The following is a 24,202-nucleotide window of genomic DNA, read 5'->3' as shown; positions in this document are numbered from 1 at the left end:
TATATATATATATATATTATTTTTTAATCTATAAAAGATAAATTATTACATTCATGTAACAGATTTATAAGTTAAGTTGCAATGCGATTACATATTTTTAATTTAACATTTTAAATTCCTTTAGGTTGCGGCACTCCTTTGTGGATTATCAAAAATCAAATGAATTCTATAACAAAATAAACAGCACTGAGCTTATAACATTTCGTTTTAATAATTAATTTGTATTTCAGGCGTTTTCAGCAGCAAAAAGAAGAAATAGTTTTACAAATGTGTAAATATGTTTAGTTCATTGCTATGTAAAAAAAAACATTTAGTAGTTTACTGGCCAGATTGAAAAAAAATATCGTTTATAATATAATTGTGTTAAAGTTTTACAATCTAGGTAAAATTATTCCTGTATAGGTAAAGAACATGAAGAAGTTTACTATACTGATGTTACTAGCTCACATATCTTGTATGTTATTTAATGTAATATTGTTATTTATGTTGTACATATTATATTACTAGCTGTGGACCGCGACTTCTTCCGCGCCAAATTACGAAATATAATTAGTATCCTATGTGTTCTTTCAGGCTATTATGCCAAATTTCAACGAAGTCTGTTGAGCCATTTCAGAGATTCCAACAATTAGCTATCAATGTCGTTTTCACTTATAATATTAGTAAGATGTAATGTCGCTGTGCGTGTTTTCGCTGTTTATTTGCAGTTATTATGTTTGTATAGTAATCAAATAATTATACCAGGTCGGGTATGCGTGATAAGTCCACATTGGCAAGCATTGAAGATGTTACGAACGCCTCGTCTGCGTCCCTATGTAGTGTTCATACGGCCGCCATCATACGACCGGCTCGTCGAAACACGAACGTCGGCGAACGCTCGATCGACCTTCGATAAGGATAGCTCACGCTCATTCACAGTAAGTTAGGATTAAATAACATTATTTCTGAAGTGATTTTTTTTGTAGCGAATTGTGAACTGGTAAAACAAAACAATAGGCAAATAAAATCTAATGAGATGAGATGAGATGAACCTGATGAGATGTCGTGAGATTTTATGCAACCCCCTCCCTTATCCCCCAATCTCACGTGAGATTTTTGAAAATGTGAGTTTCTTACGTAAACGCGTTGGATTGTTAATAAGATTAAATCTTAAGCATGTACAATCTGGATTAAATGGACCAAAATAGTATATATTTTATTTGTTTCAATTAGAAAAAAAAATCGTGATATTTGCCGAGACCCCCTTCTCTCCAACGTAAGATAAGATGAGATTTCACTCCATCCATCTATCTAAACTTTCGCATTTATAATATTAAGTATGAAAGGAAAGAGTAAATTAAAACATTTGAGTCGCTTGATTTATGTCTTAACTTAAATTTTAAGTATTATTTTAGTAAGATATTGCTTATTGTTTGCAGGAGGAGGAATTCAATGATATCATACGTTCATCAAATCGTATAAATTTTCTATATGGCTACATGTTTGATGAAGAGATTGTGAACGAGGATCTAGGCAGTGCTGTGACGCAGCTTCTTAAGGCCTCGTGGAAGGTTCAGTCGGAGCCTCTATGGGTCCCAGCGTCGTGGGTGCAGTAAACTTTATCTTATCGTCTTTTTCATATATATATATATATCTAGATATTTCGTTGTTTATTATAACTTTTTAATCGCAAATTCAATATAAAATATATATGTAAAGAAAAATCTAGTCAAAATTCTGTAACTTTAATTGTTTGTTACCAAAGAGTAGACACTAATTGTTTTATTCCAAAGTTATATGAGGGAATTAATAGCGTGTTTATCGTAATACTGTTAAGTAAATCTAATTTTTCTGTCATTAACGTAATATATTTAGAAAATCTAGTACAAAGTTGTTTTGTCTGACAATAAGACATGGTTTGCTTTATCTTAATAAGCTACAAAAAACCAACTCACTATACTACATAATATGACGGAGTAACAATAAAATTGCGTACTAAATAAGAACAATTAGTGAATAGAGAATGTGGGTTGGTTTCTTGTAAATTTTGATCACGGCGGGGACATTGCCGCGCCCCCCTTATGTCCCTTAACATACCCAGATGGGGCGCACAATGTGTTCATGTCCGTGTCCCCAACGTTACTATAAGTGTATTGTGAATTTTAATAACTTTATTGTGCCTCTTAAATAATGTAAGAATATCGTCTTAAAATTATTAACTTCCAGTCGAGAGTGTGCAAAAAAAAGAAATTATATGAGCGAGCGTTATATCCTATTTCTTATTCGTTCTTCCACTTTTCAATTTTATTAGTTTATTTATAAATTGTTGTAACAGTTTAATATATATGTTTATATTACATTTATATTAAAAGCGCGCGTGTGCTTATTTTCTGTTACTCGTTCTTCCACTTTTCGTAATAATTATTTTAAAAATTTGATTATTAAAGATGAATCATTATTTTAATACATGAAGCGATGAATTTGTACCCCTTTTTAAGGAAATTAAAAAAAAAACTAATCTACGGGAAATTTGACAGTCAAAATTAATGCAGGAAAGAAATGCCTGAAACTATTTTAATCAAAAGTAATAAAAATACTTGAATTATATCTTATTTCGATCAAAAGGCGAACTCTAATACAAGTTAGTTGTTTGGAATACAAAATGGCAGATAAATTGGGGTGCATACTATTGTTAATGTTGTTCCCCTTTATTGTCACATTTCTCTGTTTGCACAAACTCAAAATTTCTTGTATTTGCATTGATGTAATGAAATTTCTCAGGACTTTCTCCTCACTTGGACTTATTATTTGTGACGTCCATTTCTTTGGCCTGTTGTGTTCAATTAATAATATGAGAACTGAAGAGAATTCTAAATGCTGTATAGGCGAAATAAACTCTGAAATATATGTGGTTAAAATCTACATTAACCATAAGATGTCAAAAGTAAATATTAGAAAACTAACGTTAAAATTAAAATGAAATTATCCAAATTTAAATATTTAAAAAAATTAACGTTAAAACTATCAAAATTAATATATCTATAGAATCATAGATGCGTGTATAATTCAAATTATCAGCAAGAAATTAGTAATAAATATTAAATAAGCGTGAATTAATTTTGTAATTATCTACATTCAAGCTTACTATAGATAAACGAAGCTTTTTCTTAGATCAATACTGACCTTTATAGTAGAAAAAAGTATGCTCGACTATATTTATTATTGTTCACTAATTCACACTTTTTTCATATATTTATAGCCTTTAGTAATTTTTGAAAGTGATCAAAGTTACAGTTTATACTAGAACATTAAAATTGATATAAACTTTGTTCTTTTATATATCATCGCGACTAAATCTTGATAAACGCATTTTATGTCAAAGGTAAATCTTAAAAACCAAGTGCGAGACAATATCTGAACAATAACACTCACTTTCATAATAACTTTGAGCTATGTCTTACTCGTCATTTCGAAAATATCTTTATTGAATAAAAATAATTCCTATGTAGTGGCGATGAGTGGTGGACAGAGTTTATTCCACCATCATACCTTTAGTTTAGGCCATTTGTTGATTAGTGTCAACATTAAAACCATAGATGTATAATTTATAGATTCGGAGCACAAAAGAAAGGTGAAAAAAAAATTTGCTTAATCACATTTCTAAAATCGACTTACAGATGCACTCATATGGAACACTCCATCTATAAGTTATAAATCTATTAAGAAATAGTTTCAATAGTCCCAACGAAAAACATAAGTAAAAAGTCTGAATTTACCGAGCATTTTAAATATTGTAGAATTTTATTGGAGTTATATTGTGAATTACAAGTTTTGTTGTGCATATTCCTAAAGCAGTATTTATTTCAATGGGTGTTTATTATTACACCGAGTTTGATGTATTAGTTAGTGTATAGATATGGTTACATAGCTGAAAAAAATTATATGCGCTAATACTCGTGTTACTGGTGGCATGCCTATTAAAAGCAATTTATAAGCAATCTATTTTGGGCCTAATATTCAATAAATTATGTAATAGTTTTTGATCTTAAAATTACTTTGAATAACAAAGCAATATGTGATAAAGGAATTTGTGCATGATAGTCAAATCATCTTATATCTGTCAATTAACAATATGGTATACAATTTTAGCTGGTACTTTCAGGCTTTCTAAATAAATGAGTTTTGTTATATGTCACCAGTAGCGTCGACTGGTAGCTAGATTTAAAATCTATTTAACAATTATATTGGAGAGCTACAATTATATGTTTTATTACTATCAACTAATTTTATGTTATGTACATATTTTCAAAATTAATTTTACCTTTTTAAAACATAAGTCGTTCGGCCCACTTTGTATTCAATAGCATCGCAGAAGTGAAAAGTCAAAAGATGATGTTATTTTATGTATGGTATCTCTGCAGCTTAAGCTTTGGCTTAATAAAATAATTTTATATTGAGAAATATCACAATGTCCTTTTGCATGTGGCAACCATTGATATCAAGCTGTTAAATAAATTATTTTTAAACCTTCAATGTGTTTTATTCGTATTTTGTTTACTGATGTTGAGAGAAGATAATTACATGTAACAATCTTTTTGAGAAAACTAAGGAAACTGTATTAATTCAAATGTCCAGTCGAAATGGTAATGGTATAACATAGTGAGGTTTCCGATTATTATGTCAGGCTGTACATATATATACTATGATTTTGCTTTAAAAAACCCCAGACTTATTTGTAACTTCCGCCTTTTGGAAAATCTGTTAAAAGCGATTGCGGCGCTCCCGCGGTAAGATTTAAAAAGTTCTAATTCTCGGTCAAAATATTTCTTTGTTTTTACCTGTCATTTGCTAGCTAATAGAATCTGTGGCATTCTATAGAATGGACAAGTTAGAGCCAAATCTTGTCTTTTTTATTTTCGCCATTTTTCAACATATTTCACATATTTCAACTAACAGTAAGGGTATTATAATCGGAACAAAGTATCAGCTATTTCAAATCAACGACCTATCCATCTATAAAGATCAGTGTAGCAGAAAGAGAACGCGAGACGATAGAATGAGATGGATATTTCCACCACCACCACTTATAACCCCGTACAAAAATACAAATCAAATCGTAAAATATATATTTGTTATTTGAACTTTTGGCAGATGAGGCCGGTCGTTATTGCAAAAAGAATATTGTTATAAGTCCGTAAAATAGTTACTTTGAAATGTATTTGCCTTTCGGGGTTTTACTATGTTTGTTGTGCCCGTCTTTTGGTGAAGTTTCAATAAAATATGCAGCTATCATTTATAGACACGGCGATAGGACCCCGATTGATCCATATCCAACAGATCCATGGCGAAACGAATCATTATGGCCCGCTAGATTCGGTCAACTTACGAATATCGGTAAAAGACAACACTATGCTTTAGGACAATGGTTTAGGAAAAGATATTCTGTAAGTTTAAGATACCAAAGTGGAATGATATAACCATGTGCTCCATTGTTAACATATGCCTATTGTTTTCAGAATATAATCACAGATAAATACGACTCGAAGAAGGTACATGTTCGGTCAACAAATGTAGATCGTACCCTAATGTCGGCTGAAGTGAATTTAGCAGGTACAGTGCTTTTTTAAAATGGATGCGGAGATGTTTACCCATGTGTGGATTTCTCTCAGCCTTAGCCTAGCTGTGACCACCTTGAGTAAAATAAATTTTTATTTAACATTTCTTACATTCCAGGTATGTATCCACCTGCGGGTAAAGAAGTATGGAATGATCATTTGAACTGGCAACCAATACCAATACACACAAGACCTGAACATGACGATGAAGTGTTAGCAATGAAAAGAGAATGTCCACAATATGATGTTGCAAAGAAAAATTTTATCAATTCCAGAGCATATGAAGATCATTTGAGTAAATATGAAGAGCTAATGGAGTAAGTATTGGTAACAAATAGTATTTATATATTTAAGCCTGTTTACAGAACAGTGCTGTTTAACACATGCCAAGACAAAACAGCACCATTTTAACAGGTTATGTTTATATATTTTGCATCTGATAGAATTTAATCATGTTTATTTTGTAAATTTTAACCACATGTGTTTCCAGATATTTGACAAAACATACACTGAGAAAGATTAAAGATTTTGAAGACATTAATGATATTTATAATATTTTGTTTATTGAAAATTTGTATAATTTAACATTGCCTAAATGGACACAATCAGTATATCCGGAGAAACTCAAAGAACCAGCTTGTTATAGGTGAGTTTTGTACATTATATTACAACTAAAAGAAAATTGATGATTATGTATACTCATCTATTCTTGTATATTTTATATGTAGAATATATAATATTAATGTATATAATATTAAGTAGAAAAAAGTTTTAATTGCATCCTCCAAAACATGTCTCCAAAACAACTGTACATATTAAAAATTCTTTTGCTGTTATAGAAGTACATTATTACTGAGTGACATTGGCTATATTTTACATTAATTGGTAGGGTATAAATTTGTCAGAAACAAAAACATGAGAGATATATTATCTTTGCCGTCTAGACGAAGCAATGGTGGATTGCTAGTCATGAATACATATAATTTCCAGATAAGGAGGAATAAGGCTAAATACATAATTTGATAAGTCTTAGTCAATTTGGTACACAATGAAATCCAAAATGGCTGGTTGATAATAATTGTTTTGATAATTCCTTCATAACAACTATTTATCTAAATGTATTAAGTTACAATGTAATTAATCTTTTTTGTATTGTAATATTTTGCTTGTATAATCGTTTACAATTGCATTCTTTGTACTATGAATATTATTTTGATATTACAAAGTGGCAAACAGACAAACTGCCTGAATTTGTTGATTTAGCAAAGTAACCACTGCCCGTAGACCTCCATAATTACAACTTCAAATTTCCTTTAAACAACAGATACGGGGGTTAGATATAAAGAGGATATTTTCCCCTTCTGTCTAACTAATAGTGTAATATTCTTAGTTGATAGTAAGTTTTATATATTATTTCAGTTTTTCAATAGCGACTGCAACACCGCAGATGGCTCGCTTATTAGCTGGTCCTCTCTTGAAAATAATAGTAAATGATATGTTAAATAAAATGTCAGAGAAACCGGATGCTCTTACTATGTCAATATACAGCGGCCATGATTTTACAATAGCTAATATTCTATCTGCTCTTGGATTATTTGATGGAAACTGTCCTTCATATACATCTACAGTTATATTGGAACTGTTACATGGTAAGTAGTAAAATGATAAAGTATAAGTTTTTTTTGTATAGTTACATTAAGTTTCTTATCATAGAAACTATAAGGCTAGCTTTCACCCTGATTCCATTGGCATGGAATTATAAATAATTAAAGTTTGTAGCCTATGTGTTCTTCCAGAATAGCCTTTACATCTATGCCAAATTTCATCGATATCCATTCTGTAGTTAAGGCTTCTAAGTAACAAATATTCTTCCATCCTTCCAAACTTTCACATTTAAAATAATAATAAAAACTCATGCACGTTTTTTATCTCTTTTTCATTAAAATTTTAAATAATCTTCAGTTATTTCATTATTTTTACAGATAAGTCCACTCATGACTATTATGTAAGAATATCGTATAGGAATACAACGGAAATTGTCGAGCCACTCATCCTTAATATACCTGATTGCGGTAAAATGTGCCCCATTCAGAGGTTTATTCAAATATATGACAATATAATTTCAGTTGACTGGGTTTCGGACTGCCAAGTTAAGGTAACCTACAAAAACATTATACAGCGTAATTGTTGAGTAACTAAGGATACTGAAAGGAGGTACTCGGTACTTGATTTTGTTTAAGATTATGTAATAAAATTATTTACATCATAATCCAAATTTACCTGTAAATAAATGAATTGTTGATATGTTAGAGTAAATTAGCTTCCCCATTACAAGGTGTATGCAATGAATAAGTATACAACCATTCTGTGTTAGCGCACCATGTACCAGTGTGTTATGATAAGGTTGCGTAATTAAATAACTGTCAGTTGAGTTTACTGTTTTGTAAATTAGTATTTGTTATTATCTTTTTTCTTCCTATGGTCTCCAAAAAACCGATTCTCCAGTATCGATATTAGTTGAACACTCACCCTGTATAATCTTGCAACTGTTTACTTTGGGAATCTCCTCTATGTCTATTATTGGACAAATTTTATATTTGTCATCTATATCTCTTACAATATATATTTTTGTTCCAGAATAACAACACTTTAATTATATATTTCTTTGTAACGATTCATATTTTCATCTTTATTCTGTATCTACAAGATAATTATAATGATGTTATCAAACAAGAGAAGGTGAGTTAAGAATAAAACTTCATTCCTCTCAAAAATTTTATTTTTAAAGAGAAATTTTCTTAAAGCGGTAACAACTTTTTGTGTTAACTTTGCATGTGCAATTTCGCTTCACTTGATCTAAATTGTCATTTCCTTTAAAGCTAAAATTTATCTAGTAATGGCAGTCACCTAAAACATATTTATGAATATTCTGAATAATAAATTATAAGAATGTAGGATTGGTAGCATATTTGTGCCCAGATTATGTTCTATGTTTATGCCAAATATCATAGAGTTCCGTGGAGCAATTCTGGAGGTACATGGTAAAAAATAACCATTCATCTAAACTTTTGCATTTATTATCTTAGTAAGATTTGAAAGACTAAAGCCCTGTCCCGCCAAAATATCGTATTTTGTTACCTTATGTGATAGTGACAGAATTTTTAAGCTATCTGATGCTCTAACAGCCAGTGGTGGGACATGCCCTAACTATTTAGTGTATAGTTACTATGTCCAGCAATGGGCAGATAAAGGCTGATGATGATGAAAGATGATAGGAATTATCATTTTTATTTAATATTTTCATAAATCTTATCTTTCAGAGGAATGAATTAGTCAGAAACAGAAGTATAGCAACAGGCGAAGCCACGACTTGTTTATGCCCAGATTTGGAACATAATGTTGATGCTAATAATGTTGAAAATCCTCAATTGTTACCGTGGTTTAAAGTCATGTAAATTTATCTGGAATACGAGGCTCTTGCGACTGACAATGACAAGACAATAGGCAATGTGCACATTTTTTATACCTTATTATTATAAAAAAACATACCTATATAGATTTTAAATTATAATATGGTTTAATTTTATAACTGCTGCGCCAAGTTCTAAAACGCAGCGCTGTTGTTCGAAGCAAGTGACGGGTAGATTGAATCACTTTTTAACTTTTAATAACTCAGAACCAATCAAATACTTTGTTGTTTGGTGACGTCACAACTCTCCGGCACACTCAGACCGCGTTTTAATCGCACGTAATTTATTTCAACTTTATTTTATCTTTTAGCTCAATGGTTGTTTTTTTTATGCCTTATTTTCTGGTTATCTTATAACAAGTAGAAACGTTGCAAAAGATAAACAAAAACATATTTCCAATAGGGACAATAGTCCGACTAGGATTTTGTGACACTCTTGAGATAGACGTGGAGTTTAAGTGCTGTAGTTTTTTAGTTTCGTTATGCAAAAAGTGCCAGATAAGTTTTTTTTTTTATAACATGAGGTGGCAAACGAGCAAGCGGCCACCTGAAATCGCCAAAATGGCGAAGCGACCGCTGCCCATAGACATCCGCAATTGCGGATGCGTTGCCTACCCTTATCCGACGGAGGAGGAGACGCACATAAAGAGGCTATTTCCCCTTCCTATGCATCTCCTCCACTGTCAAATCCACTTCCTCTTCCCAACCTCTCTTTATAAGAAAAGGGTGGTAAAGAGAAAGGGACTTAAATTAGGCCTCCGGCACCACACTCACCAGACGAAACACGAAATTGTTTCCATTTGACGGCTGTCTTCTGTGTGGTCATGGTATTAGTGGGGGCGTGCCGGCCCTGCACTGCTAACATGTTAAAGCGGGCACTACCACTGTTAAAGTTTGTGACTACGAATTTTTGTTGTACTTGATCTTATATTTTGTTTTGTATGCATGTTAAAACATTGAAAAATATCTCGACCAAAACATCCAACCAAAGTTGCATTTACTTTGCAAGAGAAACAATGATTGTTGAGCAAAATGCAGTATTGAAATGTACTTAGATATTGATGTATGCATACATAGCATAAATAGTATGTTTTAAGTGATCTTGTACGTTAAGAAGAAACTAAAATTAAAATTTCATTTAAATCTAAAATGTTATAAAATTGAATTTTTAAAAAGATCTCGTTAGATAATATTTCAATTAATATAGCTATATTACCTAATCAAAGAAATCGATTTATTAACCGTTATTAACTAGTAATAAAAGTTAATTTTTGCAGAAGAGTTTAAATATGACTGATGTTTGATGAAAGGTAAACATGGAGGGTATGCTAAAAAAATATTTGCGATTATTGTTTTATGTAAGTTTTCTATTTTTAATAAAGTTTTATTATGTGGAAACATTATGAATTTTTATTGTAAATTTTTTTTCCATATTCCTTTTGCCGAAAGTGGAACTACGAATCCATAAAATGATTACTATTATTGCCAGAGTGAGCCGACCTCACTTGGTTGTACATTTTTTCTTAACATAATCATTATACCATAGATGCACATCAAGACTTTGCCAGTTAAGATAAGCAGCAACAAAGACATTTTCTCATATCGACTTTCTTCTTCGATCATTTAAAACCTTCTTCAATCCACAACAGAGTAAATTGGGTCCACAGGATAGAATAAATCCATATGTCATCCATCCTATATATCTGTCACTATCAAATAATCAAAATAAATTTTTATAAACGTTTCATGATTCACCAATGTATTATACATTATTATTATTATTTATAACCCTTTATAAAAATTCAATTGCATTACAAAAAGATGGAGATAAAATAATTATGCAGCCAGTAGAGTTAATTGATCTGGTGATACAGGAACAGATGAGAAGCGATAGGCCTGCTATTCGACGACGATATAAAGAAAACGCCAAGACCGCGATGGATGCTCTCGGCAAAATTGAAGTACAAACAGGTAACGTAACACTCACGCCCCCAAATGGAACGGTTAAAGAGAGATTGCAAGTTTCTATCTGTCGCAATCCTTGCAAACCTCACTTACATCCTTAAGAAAGAAGGGAACATATTTACAAAAAACTGACTATTGTACCGGTGGTAATCCCACCAATACACTTCCTATACCAATCCCTCAGTCCAATAAAGACTAGCGTAGGTAGTTGCAGTCTCCGTTGTAGTCCATTCCAGTCAGAATAGTTTTTCGGTATTAAAATATTGCTGACGACAATTCACATTGGGTTAGTATCGGGTGACTATCATAGATATCCTAGGCATTGATGGAAATTTTAAGAAAATTTTAACTGAGGCACACGAGAATCCTAATTTTGCGACATGCTTTGTTATTAACTTTACTCATAGCGACAATAAAGGTTGCTCTTGCTTTTTGATTCTGTAAGTTCACTAAGGTCGCAGTTTAATTATTGTGACTCGATCGTAATCGATGCGATGTGCATACTGGGTCAGGCGTTGGGTAACAACTATGTCTAACAGTGGAGAGACAGGCTGATAATAATGATGATTGTAATCTGGTTTACGTATGACAGAAGATATCAGCGGTGATGAGGAACGGTTACGTGCGCGTAAGGTGTGGAGTCGGTGGGGTAAGTGGAGCGATTGTTCGGCGACATGCGGGGGCGGCATGATCGTGCGGCGCAGGCTGTGCGTGGCGGGGCGCTGCGCCCCCGGCGAACTCGAGGAGCAGCGGAGACCCTGCGCCGAGTCGCCCTGTACCACCACCTCCTATGAACTCGGACCCGAAGACATGCGCGAAGTCGAATAAACTCGTTATCTTAATTTACCACACAAAAACAGACTATGTTCTCGTATAATGGATCACAAATTTTGTATAAATTATGTTGACATGTGATAATTAAATTATAAGAAGTAATTAGAGGTATGTTCTATTCTTCTCCTTATTAACATAAAACAATGATGTCATTATTATAAATATTTGTAGTCGTGATGTGGCCACCTGTTAAAATATTGTTCCTATAGATTCATTCATAATTTTTATTGAGAATTCCACAAAACCTTCATGCGGTAGGCAACTAACATTTTCATAATTGTTTTGTATAATTTTAAAAGGAGTAAATTTTCTCATCTGATGTAATAACATTCGTTACACGATGTGAGAATGTATGTTTTACTATTGCTAACAATAAGATTGAACATAATAAAAGCCCGCCTCGGCTTAGAATATGATTTTATTTTAAAACGGGTATCGATAACTGCGTCGTCCGCCGGCTGTGAGCTTGCGAGAATGATTACGGAGTTGTGTCTTGTTCTGAGAATCGTGTTGAATAGTAACCATCAACCTACTCGTCTGACAGTGGCTTCATGCGGAGGTAAACAGACATATTCTTCGAAGTACAATTTTCTTTACTCGAGTGTGAAATCAATTTTTTTCCGTTATTGTAATCGCGAAGTCAATCAGGGTAGTATCTTTGATACATTTAGTTATTTAACGTTTGCAAATTAGCGATGCATTCATGTTTATTAGCGACGTTATCTGTTTTCTTTTGTGGGACTGACTTTGTGATGAGTAAATGTAAGAAAATGTTCAATATTATTTTGTTAATATTAAATTTTAAATATATATGTTTAATTTTACATTTGTAAAATGTATTTTGTATAATCAATTTCTTGTTTTAATTTAGCACAGGGAGGATCTCAAGAAATTGTACAACCGCAAAGAAAATTTAAGCTACCAACAAAGGATGAAATACTACTTTCTTCGGACACGTGGGAAATAAATCCGAATTTGAATTCAATGTGGACGTATCGGCCAGCACCAATTGTGAGTAAAATTAGACTTGTAGTTACAGAATTTTATTCACATGTTAAACATTAATTTATGTAGGTTGTTTTTGATTATTTTGTACAAAAATGTATGAATTACCGCAACAAGTAGACCATCATTTCGAGATTACTTAATCTGTTAAAAAAATTTAAGTCGATATTTACGTGGGTCAACAAAAAATCTTACATCAAGCATCGTCTAGTAGTCTAGTAGTTTAATATAAATCTGTTTGTTGTCTATAAAAATAGTGAAAAAAACAGAGTCTGTTAGTAATAACGAAAATTTCATATTTCCTGCAAATGTTATATTTTTATATTTTTATCCGTACGCGTGTAATCTCATTTGTTTTGTGTAATCCCCGAAATGGTTGGACCGATTTTGGTGGGATTTTTGATGAAAGCTAATGCACGCAAGAACAACATAGGTTATATTTATTTGAATTCCCCTCTGACGGATTTATAAGCAACAGTTACTTGTATGTTTTTATGACTTATAGTTTATGTCACCTTGTTTACCCAGGTGATATCATATAGATGAATAATTTGCTGTGGTATAATATCCTTTGTTCACTACGGTAATCCTAGCTAATTTCCTTTGAATTGGGGCGATTTGGTCTCTAACCATTAGTTTATTCTTAAACTAGCTATTGCCTGCGACTTCGTCAACACAATATTAAGTAACCTATAATATGCCCGTCTATATCAGCTACCCTTCAGTGAAAGTCCGGTCTAAGTCGGTCCAGCCGTTTCAGAGATTACCTGGAACAAACGAGGCTTGCGGACAGACAGACAAAAAAAAATTAAATGCGATTTTCGTTATCATCAATTCATATAAATCATCTTCCCGAAATCTGGGATTTTTCTTTTGATATTACAGACAATCCAATTTTTTTATGCATAGATTCTTACTTTATATTTAGGAGATTAAAGTAGGAAGTAGCAATTTAAAGTGGAATTAATATGAAGATTGAGCGTATCAGTATTTTTTTAGAACGAAAATCTTTAAACATTAAAAACGTACCCGGCATTTGATTTGGCACGTCAGGAACAATAATACTATGATGATCGACGTGCCAACTCAAACACTGAGTAATATAACATTCCTTACAGCAGTCACAACCAGAAGATATGTTGCCACGGAGAGTTGTGTTAAAAACACCCCATTCTTTGACGAGGCTCGCCAAAACGTTTGCGTTTGGATTCGAACCCTTTTTTGATAAGGTAAAGATTCATTTTTCTATAATTATTGGAAAAAACCATACGTTGCCGCAAAGTGACAAATTATGACGAGTGCGAAAATCCATGTATGATTCAGACGTGTATGGTAAGAAAGTATGATACTATTTTTGCTTTAAATTTAATGGTCTAATTCGTCCTTGCGACTGATTAAAATTATTTGTATTACTTGATTTGATTTGAATTTATGTTAGTATTTTATTTGCACTGGACGAGCGAGGACTGGCCTATCATGACCTATAAATCTTTTGATTGTTAGAGCGGGCGCAAACTTTTGACTGATCGCACAACAGTTGGGCGATAGTTTAGTTTTAGATGTGCCCACGCTTTTAGCGTAGGGGTGCACCAACACGAGAAAATAAATTAATTGTAACTAATGTATTTATGTTTCAGGACTTCTTTGAGCCATTCGAAAGAAGACAAAGACCGGTAACTCTGATAACTTTTAGAAGAAATGGATTATTACCTAGAATCATCAATAGGGTGGAGGTAAAAAGATTTTTTGAGACTAACTTTGAAAGAATTACAACAGGCTTTGAGAAGCAAATAACGGATCTATAGCTATATCTGTTTCTGGAGTAATGTTTCTTAAAGTTCTTTCGAAAATTACCTTTCGAGATATTATGTCGTACTTTTAATTACACTTAGGTAACGAAAAGTTTTTTTTTTAATAAACAATATTTTGATGACAAAGTGCATATATTTTTAGGCCAATTGATGGGTAGATGTTTTTAGAACGAATATAGAGTGTACATATTATATGCATGTAGAGTACAATAGTTTTAATTAGTTCTCGACTAAGCGCCTTAAGTCCTACAACTAACTGCCACTAAAAGAGTAATCATTTAGAGCTACTGCGGTGATAAGTTTTCGATCTATAGTACGAGAAACTTGTCTATACAGATATGTTGAGTTCAATGTAACATAAAGGGCTTAACAGACTGAAAAATGAGGTGCATGTGTGACTTGACTCTTATTCTCAACAGTGTCGCGTTTATTGATTTTTAAACTCACCAACAAGTCCTTATTTATTTTCAATAAGAAAGTTTGTGCCGTGCAACACGATGGGAAACTTTGTTAAATGTTGTACATATATAAGTTTTAACGGCACTAAAAGTAAATACACTTATAACACAAATATAAGAATCGTCTTATCATAACTTAAGAAAATATTCAGTAAAAAAGGAATCCAATCTCTAATGTATTATTAACGTTATGTAATTATGTATTTTATGCAATACTTCCTTGTTTTATTCCAGAGCACAACTAATCCTGAAAACAAAATCGCTGAACTCCAGTCACCGTTTAACGAAATCGGTAGTTATTGGCAAGAAGATCCAACGTTTATGAATTTTTAAAATCCACTCATATTACATTAAGTTTTTTTACAATGATCTTTTTTCAATAATAAACGTGTACTTAATCTGTTTCTTTTAATTTAGTTGATTAAATTATTTCCCAGCTAAATACATATATTTTAAAGACATTTTCGCTCTAAAGGGTAAAAAATGTACATTTAGTACCCTTCCCGCTGTTCCACCTACAGAAAAAATGCCTTGTTCCTTGAAATGACACAGGCTTGGAAGAATATTTGATTCCCTAAATATTTAAAAACTTACAGTTATGCTGTAATGCTTCCACTATGAGATTCGCGTAGAACTGTACATTCAAAACAATGATAGTTAGTTGAAAATAACTTCGTCGTCGTTAGTGACTATAAAAATGTAGTTCTCACGTTTATGCTAAGTGTTTGTATTTGTAATGTCCAATTAACTGAATAATGTAACATTAAGATCATATGGTATGTCAAATGTATGTAAAATATTGAAAGCATAAGATTTTTTTAAATAGCTCTCTTTACGTATTAATCCAGTGAATAGAACGATAAAGTTCCGATTCCATTCTACGGGATCCCCCCCATTGCCTTCATTGTTACACTACAATTTTAGTTTTCATTGACGAAACCCCACACAATAGTGTTTTATTTCATTTTATACTACTAATTCTCTTTGAGTAAATATTATTTAATCTTACGGTGTGCTTTAGAATTCACGTCGAATTATTGTATAATTGTTATTTTTAATATTCTAAAGTTTCGTTATTAAAATTGAAAAGGTCTTTATTATGGAGTTAGAAGTTTCTGGGAAGATAAACTTTCAAACACGAAGTATGTTAGAAAGGAAAGCGAGACAAACCCTGCAAGCAGACGTTACGCCCATGGCACGCCTTCGGGACTCGTTACAGTCGTCTGTGGGTTTTACAAAAACGTTTACTAAAAAGTATACTCTTGGGATGAAAAGGGGAAGCTATTTTGCAAGAGGGAGGATGGACAAGTAGGGGAAATTTCCCTTCGATATTTTAGCGAAAACAAGTGACCGCTTGCTCATTTATGGCCATGTTTTACAATAAAACCTGTCTTTCACAGTGCTTATCCGGTCTTAGTATATTTATCGAATTTTTGCCTCCTCACGAATTCATCGGTCTTCATGTAGGTTAACCAATGTTATAGGTTGCTATACTCCATTCAATTGAATTGATGGGGGAGGCCTACGTACAACAGAGGGCGACCTTAGGCTGATGATAATAAATATTAAATAATAATTAAGAATCTATCGTGTCGGAGGTCAAGACCCACTTTGGGTCCCTGCGCCAACGCAGTAAGTAAGATTAGCAGTTTTGGTCTACTGTGAACATGGATTACTCTATACAGCTTACTTTAAGATCACCTATAAGTTAAGTGTAAAAATATCTTTAGTTTTCTTTAATACGAATTTGTCAGGTATAAACTACTGTATTGGTTTCTAGATTAGATTTGATAAGACCTTGAGCAAGTATTGTAAGCTTTACAGATTTCCAATTATTCGGCGTCACAAATATTATCAATGAAATTGTATGTAGAAGCTAAGTACATATCGCTTGTTTGATCATATGTTATTTAATGGATTCGCGAAATGTGTTAAAAAATCTGTACTTCATCACATGTAGGATTCAGACGCCAAGTATTCTTTCGTTTTTAGATCACGTTACATATATCTTAGAAATAAATTGGTCTAATTTAAAGAATTATCGGCAAAACTAAAACATACATAAGAATTTCAATGATTTTACAAAGTGTGTAATCACACTAATCATGCTCATACTAACATTATAAATGTGAAAGTTTAGATGGATGGATGTTAGAGTTTGTAGCCTAAACTGTTAAACAGATTTTGATGAAATTTGGTATACATGTAGAGGATAGTCTGGAACAATACATAGGCTATTCACTTTCGTTTTTTTTAATAACCTAACTTTACAAACTTCATTATAAATCATATGAAGATGAGGACAAATGTCATTACATTTGACAACATGTCATTTATTTTGTGACAATTCGTGATACATGAATTCTTGTGTATTGTTGTGATTTTATTGAAACGTAACATTTTATTATGTGAATGGTTAAAGTCAAGTGTTTTATTCAGTTATTAAAAGATATTAAATATGAAATGGGCGCGATTCCTGTTCGTATATTCCTTGATTAATTTTGACTATCAGTGTCATTAATATTTATAAAATTGTATTGACTTTAACATAATTAATATGAAGACGAAAGTTGTTATAAATGTATATTTTCACTGGAAAAAGCCTTTTGTAAAAAGGTATATACATATACTTTTTTAATAGTTTGAAACGCGCGCAAATGTCATCCATATTGTTTATATTATTTTTGTCTTCACCACTTGAGTCTTTAGAGACTCTTCGTGGTCATCACTTGTATTGCTTACCTGCTGTTTACTTCACAATAATCAAGCACGTAAAATAAAAAAGTATCTGTCTGAATTTTTTCTTATCACAAAACGATGAGACTACAAGTACGAGTAGTAGTATCTATTCTGTACCCATATCATACTTATTGTTATTTATTTATCCTTGTAATTTAGAATGTCAGTAATCACAGCATAATCTTAAATAACAATTTTATTTAATAAGTAAACCCCACAATTAGTACACTTTTTAGGCTAAGCATTACAAGCAAAGAACGAAGCTTGCCATGGTTACTTAAATTCTCAGAATTTTTACAGAATGTTAAAATAAAATTATCTTATCTTACTTCTTACTAATATTATAAATGCGAAAGTTTAGATGTATGGATGGATGGATGTTTGTTAGAGTTCGTAACCTAAACGTCTGAACAGATCTCCATGAAATTGGCCACAGATGTAGAGCATACTCTGGAAGAACACATAGACTACTTTTTATCCCGAAAATAGTTACGGTTCCCGGGGGCGTCATTAATTTTGTTTTTTAATGTTTACTCAATAATTCTGCAACGGTTCAACATATCTCATTGAAATTTGGCACATATATAAAACAAAGTCTGGATTACAGATGGGATAAGGTTTATCCCCGAGAAATGTCCGGTTCCTGAGGGATACGTAGCTTTTTATTTATATAGTTCGTATGTTTTCTAATACCACGCGGACGAAGACGCGGGCAACAGGTAGTATATTATAAAAGCCAGACGGGAACAGGTAGTAGTAAATAAAAGTAAACTAAAATTTTTCCTCTTTTTTTCGCGTTGCTTTTTATGGGCGAGGTTTGTGACCGTACATTAAGGCACGTGCAGCTTGAACTGAAGACAAACGGCCAGTATAACATTTGCATCTATTCAGTCGGCAGCACCTTGCAGCGGGTAAGCATGGAGCTTGTGTGTGCGTACATAGTGATGTTAGGTATGTAAATTGTGAGAAAAATTCATCGAGGACTCGATTAAGTGATTTGAGGGCGAGGAGATGACTAATGGGTGTTAACTTTTATACGGTATTAACTTGAGTATTTCGGCACTTTTCGTTGTCTACTGTTTTTAACTGTCATATACGAGGCGAGGGTTGGCATTGAACACCGTAACACCGCTAACTCGGAAAGCAGCGGTGTTCTGTAAACTTCAAGTGAACCATTCGCTTTTCTGTATACCCTTTCAGAAAACATATTAAAGCACACCATTAAATAGCCGCTGGTCCTATAAATTACAATTGAAGAAAAAAAAATAGAAAAATGCAAACAACATTTTACATTGCAGGAAGTTTATATTACAGTTTGCAATCCTTCGTAGGATTGTTTGGATTATAATTAAGTTTATTCAAATAGATTGAATGTTTTGTCTGACGTATCACGAAGATCAAACATGATGGAGATTTTCTGTTTACTGTCAAGTATTTTACTTTCGAACTTTGATTGAATGGTATCAGTGTAACTTGATTGGTTTGCGTTTGAAACCTGCGCCGCCCGCCATTTCTTAGTCGACACCTGCGCACACATGGGGTTTTACATTCAACAATATACTTATTAATTCTGCATTGTTGAGTGACATACGGCACTCTTATGTTATTGTACGATTCGTTCACAATACCAGTGTGTCTCTATGTACGCGGTGTGTTAGTCGTGCGCCATCCGCTTCCGATGCGCGCCGATCGGAAAGAAATGTGTCTATCAGTACCAAGTTAGTCCTTCAGTTCGCTCTAATTGGTCCTGGATGCGGCCGTGCCGCGCCGTCGCTGCCGGCGTCCCACGCATAGTACAGTTCACCTGTTGAATACTTCATCTCGATTTTAAGGTAGAATATACTAAATTTACAAAAAGATTTTTCTTCATAATTTGAGTTATCATACCATAAATAGGAAAATCACAGTTTTCTTTTGAGGAAATTTTCATAGTTTACTAAAAATATCTCAGTGGTGTGTTTGTTATTCTGGTTTTAGTGTGTTTATATTAATTTCAAGGACAATAAAATAATCCTGTAAGTAATCGCCGTGTTTTTTAAGTAATGGAAAAAAATATGTATGAAACGCACATATATTGTATCAGATTTAACGAAGGGGGGAAATTAAAAGTCAAGTCTTACAAACCTAAGTAAAAAGTGTCGTAAAATAAACAACTTTGCGCTTGTATTAAATTAAACTTCAATAGATTTTTTTCATAGTTTATTTGTGAACGCTTCTTCGTTAATATTTTATAGAGATGTGTTTTTACAATTAATTAAATTCTAGAGCTCGAGAATAATTTCACGGCAAAATTGTTCTAATTATACGTAAATAACGTTATGATAATATTTATATCCATATAAGATTTGTAGTCAAGACATTTCTTAACCTACGGGAATTTAGTTAGTTACCTACTTTCATAAAAGTGTTGGGGCCTGTCCCACCACTGGCTGATAGAGGCTCAGATAGCTTAAAAATTACGTCACTGTCAGATAAGCTAACAAAATCCGATATTTCCATCGCATATTTTACACGTTGCATAGTTATCAGACAATATGGGACAGGCCCTTGCTATTTTTGAGTTTATAATGTAGTACTAAACGTTCCATACAATAATTTCTGTTTCTTGAATACATACACTCGTTTTTTACCCAAAGAGCTAAGAAATTGCAGATTAACATTGGCGTTTGCAATTTATCATTTAATCCAATGAAAATAATAATAACGCTACTTGGTTATTGCAAAAACCGGAACTTTGGCAAGGATCCTGTTAATCATACTAATATTATAAATGCGAAAGTTTAGATGAATGGATGTTTGTTAGATTTTGTAGCCTAAACGATTGAACTGATTTCAAAAAGAAGCCAGGCATAATTTTGCCTTTTTAATTCCACGCGGACGGTGTTGCAGGCGAAAGCTAGTGTTATCTTAAACGATTTCATCATGATAAAGTACATAAGATGTGCATAAATGTTATTTGCCACAGAGCTTTAAAGCTCACGCGTGTCGCTGTGACTGATCGTTGTTCTGTGGACATGAAAACTATACTCTGTGATAATTATTTGTGTGCAGCGAAAAGAATACAATGGCATTTAATGTTTATTAATCTAATCTCGGCTTCTTAATTAACATTGGACGATTACCTAATTTTACATTCTCACCCCAATAATTAATGGTTGTGATCTAGGGCTTACTTTGTTTCAAATACTGTATCCCTTTAGTCTGTACCATGGAGTCTTACTGCCGCATCAGATTCGTTTTGTGATCACTAAGGGTGACCCTTAGTTTAGGTACCAGCGGTCGCCTTAGACATCGTCAGCGAGGATGATAAAAGTTCCCAATTTTACTCCGGTACAGACAACTATCTTCCCGTAAAAGTCCCGTCAAAATTCGCCCAGCCGATTCGAAGATTACCGCGGATTTACGGACTGACACACAGATGAAAAGATTTAAACTTATTTTTTCGTTATACGCATCGTAGATAAATGATGTTTAAGTATTTACTTATTTATTAATTTAATAGTTTATTTATTTATTTATTTACTTATTTATTTATTGAAGTGCAACTACAACGTATACATATATTGGTTACATACAAGGTTGCTGCTTCAGCAAAGGCAGCATGTGCTACTAGGGCCCCCTCGGGGGTATTAAAAAAAACATATAGTTACATATATTATACACTTACAATTAGTTCACAGTATCGTTATTATATATATATGTAAATACTGGCGTACATAACATTTGCTAGTACTTATTTAATTAATAGTTTTGGGTTCACATTTCGTTTAAGTAACATGTTTTTTTTTTAAATTTAACATACAAACACACCAACTTTATTTTTTTTAATGTAAAAAATCTACTCGTAAGTACTGCTTAAATAATTAACTAGAAGCTTTCGCCCGCGACTTCGACCGCGTGTAATTAAAAAAAAATAAAAGTGAGTATATAGAGTGAGTAGCCTATGGGTTCTTCCAGACTATGTTCTAAGTCTTTGCCAAATTTCATTCAGATCCGTTCAGCCGTTAAGGCTACAAACTCTAACAAACATCCATCCATCCATCTATTTAGACTTTCGCATTTATAATAGTTAGATTATGCATGGTACGTAAGCTTAGTTCCGACAGTTTTAACTAATCGACTTTTCAGTCGAAACTGTCAGTTACGGGTCTTTATTAAAGTACCATAAAGCCCGCTACACACGTTACAATAAAATCTGCGCAGGAAACCTGAAGGTGTTAAGCGAGCTTAATATTTTAGCAATGTGAACTTTAAACATTTTAAATTGAAAGATTTTACATCGACAAATTTTTGTATTGGAAACAAAGCCATTTCCCCTGTTTATCGTTCATGAATCATTATAAGTTATGAAAGTGCTTTGAAGTTTCATAACTTAGGCGTTAAGTTATGAAACAATTGTTACCTATTTGAACTATGCGGACGATGGTAGCAATGAGAGGGACGAGAGTTGCTTTGCATGCACTAGTTAATTGTTTTGTATTTTCAAGTGTCAAGCTATTCTTTTACCACAATTCAAGTAGATATCATTAAGTTATTATTAGATTACTCGAGGACCGTGATTTGTTACAGGTATAGCGATAAAATAGCAACTCTGTGTTTAGAAAATAAGAAAACAAAGATTGTTAAACTTTTTTATATTCCAACTCACTTGAGAGTAACGTTTGTACCTATATGGTATTTCATGCTAATGAAATGCAACCGATGATTGTTGCTACTATACCATGATGAACCTTTATCTGCCCAATGCTGGGCATAAACCTTCCCCAGTGCCTCACACAGCCGGTTTCTCTGCTTTCCGCAACGATTGTCATATAGGTAATGTTTAAAAAAACGAGGGTCAACAGTCGATATAATATAGATTTTTATACATTTAATATAACGTCGTTCCACTTTCTGATAAAAATAGCAATAACGTAGCAGAACATCTTTATATTATTTTAAACGAGCTGTTGCCCGCAACTTCGTCCGCGTAGTATTATAAAACATACGAACTATATAAATTACGAATAGCTACGTATCCCTCGGGAACCGGACATTTCTTGGGGATGAAGCTTATCCCATGAGTACTCCAGACTTTGTTTTATATCTGTGCCAAATTTCAATAAGATATGTTGAACCGTTGCAGAATGATCGAATAAACATTAAAAAATGAAATTAATGAATCCCACGGAAACCGTAACTGTTCCCGGGATAAAAAGTATCCTATGTGTTCTTCCCGACTATGCTCTAAATCTGTGCCAAATTTCATGGAGATCCGTTCAGCCGTTTAGGCTAAAAACGCTAACAAACATCCATCCATCCATCTAAACTTTCGCATTTATAATATTAGTAAGATGGAAAACTTACTAGTACATAGTTACAAGAAATTAAATATTTTTCTTTAACCAATTATATAATTCTTTAACAGAATGTTACTTTACTTTTACACAAAACACTTAATTTTGTTAATGTACGAGTAAGTATTGTGGAATTAATTTGTCCTTATTAAAATGAAAAATCGGCAATTGGCAGCTGTTTATTGTTATTAAAAATGCATGATTTTTTTACCATAATATGCATTTTCATAAAAGTAAAATTGTATTTTATAAACAACTCAAAATATTGTATCTAAGCTAATCATTTGACCCTTTCAAATTACAAACTACATGATTGGTTACGCTACTTTTTGACGATTTTTTCCTAAAATAAGTATGCAGATTATCAGTTTAATTAAAACTAGACACTACCGGTTGTCAATAAAGCGTGCCTTTGTGACACTGCAACAAATATTTGGTTACCAACGAGCCTGGTTGGGCTGACCAGACACGGTAAACACAAAACGTATCTACACAATTTAACGTTCAGTCACACGTATTACAAATACCTGGCGAAATTGTAATTGATATAAAGCAGGGTTTCCACGGTACGTTGTGTGGGTCTATTCGCACGTCGTGAAAGCCCGCCTTTACGTCTCTAACACTCAATCGGGACAGCCAACACCGGATCTGGTTTGTTTTGACACTGTTTGGAGCAAAAAATATGTTGGTTCGCTTTCGCAATTACATGCTACAGACCTAAGGTTATTAGATAAATATTACATTTTGGAAGCATATCCAGTATTCCTAGTAGCCGGAAACTGACGTGCCCTGGCTCGGACATATCGACAGGTTCATGCCAAATACACGAAAATTAATATGAATTTAATTTTACTGCCAACATTTCATTCTGGTTACGTTACGTACAACGGAGGTAATTAATTTTGTACTCAGTTAATTTAAATTGTACCGCAATAGGAAGAAATAAAACAAATATTTATTTCTTTGAAATTTAATAGCTTTCGGATAGTTT

At 32.8% G+C, this 24,202-nt stretch overlaps 5 protein-coding genes across 6 annotated transcripts in view; all 5 read left to right on the top strand.

Moving 5' to 3' along the window:
• LOC106102529 (MAGUK p55 subfamily member 7) overlaps positions 1-4,509 on the top strand; it is an 8,946-nt gene extending 4,437 nt beyond the window's left edge. The window contains exons 9-11 of the mRNA XM_013282043.1: positions 403-434; positions 633-917; positions 1,419-4,509. Coding sequence (XP_013137497.1) covers positions 403-434; positions 633-917; positions 1,419-1,595 — 494 coding nt within the window. The 3' untranslated portion in view covers positions 1,596-4,509. The remainder of the gene's footprint in view (positions 1-402; positions 435-632; positions 918-1,418) is intronic.
• A 548-nt stretch (positions 4,510-5,057) lies between these two features.
• On the top strand, positions 5,058-9,638 carry LOC106103377 (lysosomal acid phosphatase-like). Its single transcript, XM_013283123.1, has 8 exons — positions 5,058-5,423; positions 5,496-5,589; positions 5,713-5,911; positions 6,085-6,240; positions 7,014-7,243; positions 7,577-7,749; positions 8,232-8,333; positions 8,915-9,638. Exons 1-8 carry the CDS (start codon positions 5,193-5,195, stop codon positions 9,047-9,049), a joined length of 1,320 nt encoding a protein of 439 aa, XP_013138577.1. The 5' UTR covers positions 5,058-5,192; the 3' UTR covers positions 9,050-9,638.
• Positions 9,639-10,805: 1,167 nt separating this feature from the next.
• Positions 10,806-11,969, top strand: LOC106102720 (properdin-like). The gene is made up of 2 exons (XM_013282275.1): positions 10,806-11,034; positions 11,621-11,969. Exons 1-2 carry the CDS (start codon positions 10,821-10,823, stop codon positions 11,854-11,856), a joined length of 450 nt encoding a protein of 149 aa, XP_013137729.1. The 5' UTR covers positions 10,806-10,820; the 3' UTR covers positions 11,857-11,969.
• A 420-nt stretch (positions 11,970-12,389) lies between these two features.
• Positions 12,390-15,528, top strand: LOC106102711. Its single transcript, XM_013282264.1, has 5 exons — positions 12,390-12,624; positions 12,734-12,873; positions 13,986-14,096; positions 14,505-14,600; positions 15,371-15,528. Exons 1-5 carry the CDS (start codon positions 12,558-12,560, stop codon positions 15,467-15,469), a joined length of 513 nt encoding a protein of 170 aa, XP_013137718.1. The 5' UTR covers positions 12,390-12,557; the 3' UTR covers positions 15,470-15,528.
• A 2,131-nt stretch (positions 15,529-17,659) lies between these two features.
• Positions 17,660-24,202, top strand: part of LOC106103070 (anion exchange protein 3) — a 53,992-nt gene continuing 47,449 nt past the window's right edge. Inside the window, exon 1 of one of the 2 annotated variants that reach the window (XM_013282735.1) lies at positions 17,660-17,752. The gene's annotated coding sequence lies outside the window, so the exon portion shown is untranslated. The remainder of the gene's footprint in view (positions 17,753-24,202) is intronic. The other variant, XM_013282743.1, reaches the window with a different exon arrangement.

The sequence above is a fragment of the Papilio polytes genome, unplaced genomic scaffold, assembly GCF_000836215.1.
Source record: "Papilio polytes unplaced genomic scaffold, Ppol_1.0 DF824292.1, whole genome shotgun sequence".
Lineage (NCBI taxonomy): Eukaryota > Metazoa > Arthropoda > Insecta > Lepidoptera > Papilionidae > Papilio > Papilio polytes.
The sequence above is the reverse complement of the archived record's forward strand: the minus strand, read 5'-3'. Positions and strand labels throughout refer to the sequence as shown.

What these genes read in the sequence shown, in the direction of transcription:
- LOC106103377 (XM_013283123.1), top strand. Translation starts at nt 5,193, where the DNA reads ATGTATTTGCCTTTCGGGGTTTTACTATGTTTGTTGTGCCCGTCTTTT. An exon ending in GGCTGAAGTGAATTTAGCAG is followed by an intron (nt 5,590 to 5,712) that starts GTACAGTGCTTT and finishes CTTACATTCCAG; the next exon opens with GTATGTATCCACCTGCGGGT. An exon ending in AAATATGAAGAGCTAATGGA is followed by an intron (nt 5,912 to 6,084) that starts GTAAGTATTGGT and finishes ATGTGTTTCCAG; the next exon opens with ATATTTGACAAAACATACAC.
- LOC106102711 (XM_013282264.1), top strand. Translation starts at nt 12,558, where the DNA reads ATGCATTCATGTTTATTAGCGACGTTATCTGTTTTCTTTTGTGGGACT. An exon ending in TGACTTTGTGATGAGTAAAT is followed by an intron (nt 12,625 to 12,733) that starts GTAAGAAAATGT and finishes GTTTTAATTTAG; the next exon opens with CACAGGGAGGATCTCAAGAA. An exon ending in GAATCATCAATAGGGTGGAG is followed by an intron (nt 14,601 to 15,370) that starts GTAAAAAGATTT and finishes GTTTTATTCCAG; the next exon opens with AGCACAACTAATCCTGAAAA.
- LOC106102720 (XM_013282275.1), top strand. Translation starts at nt 10,821, where the DNA reads ATGTATTATACATTATTATTATTATTTATAACCCTTTATAAAAATTCA. An exon ending in CAAAATTGAAGTACAAACAG is followed by an intron (nt 11,035 to 11,620) that starts GTAACGTAACAC and finishes TACGTATGACAG; the next exon opens with AAGATATCAGCGGTGATGAG.